Raw genomic sequence first — 6,015 nt, 5'->3', positions numbered from 1 at the left:
ATTTTATTGCTGATTTAAAATATGTTCTTTGAACGCAATCTTGACCAACTGCTTTTGAGATTTTGGTGTTCCCTCATTCAAGTAGATAGGAGCTGCACTGGCATGACTGAAAATGACCTCCTGAGAGCATACCAAAGATGGCCGACAGTGGACTGACATGCTAGAAAGACTTTGATTGCACACTGCTTATGCCAATGCATTCCTTCTAACTCAATAGTGCCCTCTGCTGTTTCCACAAGTCTTTACACATGTATGCTGACATTGCACTCTTGATTAAAGCTCATTGCTGCTCATAGATGGTTTCTGCTTAAAGTCTAAAATGATTGAAAAATTATAAAATAAAAATTATAAAAGGAGAAAATTTGTTTCAGAAAACATTTATTGGAGCTGAATCTTTGGAATGTCAGTTGATCTGATTTGACCAGAGACAGAGTAGATGCAGAGGATTGGTTTTCTCTTTGTGATGCATGATGTTAAAATACAAAACATTGATATCCATTTTTAAGGCCTTGCTGTTTTCTCTTTTTATTAATTTATTCCTTCCTACAACAGCAAATTACAGAGGCAGTATTGAAAATAAAAGATTTTCTTCCTCATCTTCTCGTAAAAAAAATCAGCACAAAATTTGAACGACAGTACAAAAACGAAAAGATAATTGGTCAGATAAATGGGAACTTTACTATAGGAAATCTGTATACCTTTTTCGATAATGAAAACATCTCGATAATTGACCATTTCAGAATCATATTACATATTCTGAAACTATATTAAAAAAATCAACACTGTCTTTTTTATTTCAATTATCTTTTTTACAAATGAATGCTATAAACACAAACTTCATCAAATATATTGATCAGTGCAACATTGTTTCTTTTTAGTTAACGCTACAGTATGCTTTCTCACAGGACCCGACTGAAGTCAGTCACCTTTACAGCTTCAGCTGACACATGTAGCATCGACACGTGGATTCATGTATTCAGAAACTACCGGAAAGAAACAGAAAATGTGTTTGCCACAGTATACAACACAGTACATGAACATACCAAGAAACTAGAAGAAAACATTAGTATTGTCAGCAACGAAGCCCTGTTGTTGGTTAAACTACATGTAAGTCATTGCTAAAGTACAGATTTATCAGTCCTCTAACTTCTGAATCAAAACAGTGATAGAATGATAATGAGTGATAAAACCAGTATAAGTATTTAATGTCTTTCTTTAATCTGATCCCTTTCCAAAAGCCAATGCCCCATCTTGCGATGCCCGATGATGACAAAAGGTTGTGATTGGACCCTGCGGTTTGAGGCAACACTCCTTTGGTACAGACACAAGGCCAATGACAGAACTCCACTATGACATCACTCAGCCAGCAACCATGATGTGATGTCCAAAGCTTGTGAATAGGCAGTGCATGATGTGCTAAAACATTTTCAGCACATCTGAATTAAATAGCACCACTCTTAAAATGACAGTTCCCTCTGATAAGAGAGTTTTAGTCAAGGCGGTTGACGGACGGCATGCATTCAAGCTCAACGGATGGTAAAATAAGCAGTTTGAAAAGGCAGATGAAATATTTGTGGGGTGATAAACATGTATTTTCTTCTTTTTTGGTATGTTGGATTGACAGACATTCTGAAATGTGATTATCATTATATCTTTGTGCATGAGAGGCTTGCATGTCAGGATATGATGCTAAAATGATATCCAGCCTTATGTCTGAATTACAGGTTAATAAAACATAAAAAAGCAACCGAGCCATTGCAGAGTTCTATTAAACGCGCTCTGTTTGAGTATAGGATGCCATTCCCATTTTGAAATGGGATGTGAATGTGCATTGCATTTGTATTAACACCTGTTTTGAACAAAGGCTGCATCTTTTGGGAGGGTAGCAAAATAACCAAACAGGACGGAAATAAAGCACACGTTTTTCACTTTCACAAAACAGTCGATTGTATTTACAACATACAACCCAGGAAAAAAGGGATACTGCAGCTTTCTTTTTTGACCTTTTACTCGTTTCTTTGAAAAGGGCATTAAAATATATTAAACTTATGTACAATATGTAGGATTTTAACATTAAAGCGCTGACTTTACTGGATTTTGTTTTGCAGATTCGACCAACAGCCTATTTTGAGAACGAAAGGGTTGAAAACATTAAATATCAACAGAGGAGGCCAAAAAAGATGTACCAAAGGCACTGACTGAACCATAGCCAGAATGCGACAGGATTGGATGATATTTCACCCGTTTGATCCACGTTTTACCATGGGGTAATTACCTTCCCTTAGCATTTATGGTTCTATTTTTTTTTATTTTTTTTTTACACATCTCCTTAAAGCACAAAACAATCTTTTAAAATAAAAAATAAATGATTTTTTTTTCCTCCTAGAAAAAAAGATAAATATTTTATAACATTATTATATATTGGTCTCAACACCAGCATCCGATTGTAAAAATGATCAACTAAAAATAATACAAATCAATAAAATAAAAAATTAAAATAATAATTTCAATCAGCTGTACATATTTCTCATGTGTCATTTTTGTGTTTTTTCTTCTTTTAAATCCTTGTATTCAATGTTTTTGTACACAGTGTCCCCTACAGGTAGGTTCCATTCACTGTGTCCCCTACAGGTAGGTTCCATTCACTGCAGGTCCTGAGAAAAGCATGGCTCAGTCCCAGACCTCCTCCCACTGGTTCACTGAACCACAGAGCCTTATCCTCCTCCAATCGGATGGCATCGGCAGTCCATTTTAGCCCGCCCTCCCTGAGGAGAGATTCCCTCTCATTGGCTGGCGCTTCACGCTTCTGAATACGAGTTCTGTGAGTTGAGCTTGTCCTTCTTTAACTTGACACCATCCACCAGCTCAAAGTTATAGTTCTCCAGGGCGGATAAGTTCCTATCGGACATGCTGCTGTGGGAGCAGGCGCAGTAGAGAACCACGCCGCATATGGCACCGAGGAAGACTCCCAGGGCACTCATAGCGATGATGGTGATGAGGATGGGGTCCAGTGTCTTCAACATGTTCCCCGCTCCACTGATATCATTGTTCTCTACAATCTCAGGAAAGTCTGTGATGTCCACAACTAAAGAGAGAACAGGAGAGATATGAATTTCATGACCCTTCTCATCTTATTCAGTGTGATTCACACTCCCTCCCATACTGTAACATAAGCCGTTTTTAGGGCTCATTTTGATACTGAGTCAACATTTATTCAATGTTTGTAATCAATTTGTGTGCAGCACATTTGAGAATGTGACTTACTGATTTCATTGAAGTTGTCCTCAGGTAGAATTGGCTCAGCAGGGACATCTGGGTCTATAGAAGGATAATATAAAACAGTCAGGAAACGTGCACAGTCCAACTAGTCATGTTCATGGTATGCTCTTAAACTAAAGAACACCAATGGATCTGAAATCTAGCAAATATAAGACTTACGACAGCACAGTCCTGTTTGTCTCAGTGCAGTTTGAGCTGGTTGACTTACCCTTGCAGTCGGCCATGTTTAGATTGTCTAAGATTTTGATGTCGTCCACAGCGATGTCTCCCCAGCTTTTTCTCTCCACTACACTTTCAATTACAACCTGAAACAAAGGCAAATATTGAGGCATTTTCAATTTGAAATGGTAATCTATTGGGCCAAAAGCAAGGTCAGGTATCTGAACCCTAAACAAAGTACACAGTATATACTGAGTACATGTTAATATTTATTTAGTGACCCTCTCTTGAACTTTAATGAACTCTAACCTAAGACCTAACCAGACACTACATAACAAGTTTATATCATCACGTAATTTTTTCTGTCTACTCTAAAAGTGAAAATGCTATGACTTTATATTTTGCATAAAGAAAATGAAGCCTACATTTAGGACCATTATTATTATTATTATTATTATTATTGCATTGTGACATTATTTTCAGGACACTTAAGCACATTTTACACCAAAATTTTCATTACCAGAACATCTACAGATAATATTGTACTTTTACTATTCCCATTGTTTTTAATGATGATTCTCATTACCGTAACAGTAAAAATGCTGTTTTGTAATGATTTTTTGAATTAAAATCAGCGAAAATGCCAAGTACTTCTATGATGTATAGATACTTTACAACTTTCGTGAGAATCTGTTGTGTCATACCTGGTAGGGTTTATTGGAGTGTGGTATTAGCACACGCCCCTCCCTCCATCTGTTGCCTTGGTGACCGCTGACCGTCCAGAGCAGTACATCAGCTGTGACCTGACCGCTTTCTCTCCGCTGCTTGATGTGCAGTGTGCCAATGTGGGAGCCAAACATATGGTACCAGAAGGAGAGGCAGAGGTCTGAGTCCTGCCCTGACACTGACGGACTCACTAACCGTGCCACCTCTGTCTCCTGTGCACCTGTTGCAAGCGTGTAGATGAAGTTGCCTGATCCACCTTGGAGGAAAACAGAGAGTGTGAAGTTTAGAAGTTTCACAAGTTTTCAAAGCATTCACACTTGGAGTTGGTGTTGTTTTTCTCTTACCTGTGTGATCCATATTGGGGCCGGTGTTTAGAGTAGGGGTGCCACTGGACTGGATCTGCCATCTGAAACCACTGTCCTCTGATATCCAGCCACAGAACGAAGGATCATTCGCCCAGCCGAAGTCACAGGCGAACCACAGGAATGCTACAGAGAGAGATCACACAGGTCAGGACATGAGAATGGCTTATTTTATATATATATATATATTAGTAAACCATCAACATATAAGTAGTTCTTGTACATTTAAATAAATGCGATTTATTTAATGCATTTTTTGCGCAATCTGTTCAGCTTTATTTCACGTAACCCAACTGTCTTTTGGTGCCCCATATTAAAGACTTCATAATTACAACACTAATGTTTTTTGTCAGCTATCTTAGAGACTTCAAAAACACACAAGACTAGTCTTTTGCCAACTATCTTAAAGTTTAAATAATTTGGGGGGTTAATAATGGGGGGCTAATAATTTGGGGGGGGTCAAATTATTAAGCCCCCATGATTTGCACATCATTCAACTCCATGGAAGGCCAGAGCGACACTGTTTTACACACACTTCCCACTGGATGGCAGTAGAGTTATTTGTAAATTGTAAATAAAACCCCAGCATGAACGTTTTAAAGACATTCCAAATTGAGAAGTATTCACCATATACAGTATATCTAAGATCTTGAAAGAGAATGCAAAAAATAAGAAACAGTGCAGCTTTGAAATTGAGACCGACAAAAAAAAAAAAAAAAATGGGAGGAATTTAACGATGATAGATTGAGTGAGAGACAGAAAGCCATAGAAAGAGAGAATGAGAAGCAGAGAGAATTGAGACAGACAGAAAAGCAGAGGCACGTCTAGGATGTCAGGTATGCCAGTGCTTGCACAGCCCCAACACTGCTTTTCCAGACAGTTTAATAAAGCAGAGCACTGTGCTCCTTTAATAATGCTAGGATTCTCCTGGAGTTTCGGATGGTATTTGCTCACTGAATGCGAAGGAAAGAATTTCCCATTAAAAACCGCAGCACAGGCACTCTGCCACTGCCGCTAGAAAAAAAAAAATGCCAGCTTCCAATTAAAAGTTATTTCTTCTTTTCCATCTTTAAATGAATTGGGGCTGTAGAACTGGAAGAGGGCAAGTGCAAGGGTAATGTTTACCACAGTTCAGAATGTTCTACCAGTTTTGAATTCTTGTCATAGCAAATAAACCACATCCAATAATAAAAAGAGCACACATCTACTCATGGTCATTGGTTGGTTACCCAAGCACGACCACACACACATACAAGGACATTTGCTTATTAGAACCTCCATTCTATTCAGTTGTTCTGTTATTTTGTGCACAGACAGGGCCAAACGCACACACATACACACAGGCTAATTACGCAAGGTCAGTTAAGGGGCATCTCTCATTTGCCAATTAGTAAGCACTCTTGAATGGCTAATTAGTCATTATGCTGAATGAGCAAATCAGAACTCCTCTTCATAGACGTTTACAAGAACACTTCAAGATGAGATTGCA

The 6,015-nt window shown here is 38.2% G+C and overlaps 1 protein-coding gene across 4 annotated transcripts in view; it reads right to left on the bottom strand.

Moving 5' to 3' along the window:
• Positions 1-494: 494 nt before the first annotated feature.
• Positions 495-6,015, bottom strand: part of nrp1a (neuropilin 1a) — a 90,631-nt gene continuing 85,110 nt past the window's right edge. For all 4 annotated transcript variants that reach the window (XM_051687662.1, XM_051687663.1, XM_051687664.1 and 1 more), the window contains 5 exons: positions 4,509-4,652; positions 4,143-4,420; positions 3,488-3,584; positions 3,265-3,318; positions 495-3,085 (listed from right to left, as the gene is read on the bottom strand). In XM_051687662.1, coding sequence (XP_051543622.1) covers positions 2,799-3,085; positions 3,265-3,318; positions 3,488-3,584; positions 4,143-4,420; positions 4,509-4,652 — 860 coding nt within the window. In that variant the 3' untranslated portion in view covers positions 495-2,798. The remainder of the gene's footprint in view (positions 3,086-3,264; positions 3,319-3,487; positions 3,585-4,142; positions 4,421-4,508; positions 4,653-6,015) is intronic.

Source organism: Myxocyprinus asiaticus, chromosome 44 (assembly GCF_019703515.2).
Source record: "Myxocyprinus asiaticus isolate MX2 ecotype Aquarium Trade chromosome 44, UBuf_Myxa_2, whole genome shotgun sequence".
Lineage (NCBI taxonomy): Eukaryota > Metazoa > Chordata > Actinopteri > Cypriniformes > Catostomidae > Myxocyprinus > Myxocyprinus asiaticus.
Note: the sequence above shows the minus strand (reverse complement) of the source record. Positions and strands in the feature narration are given on the sequence as shown.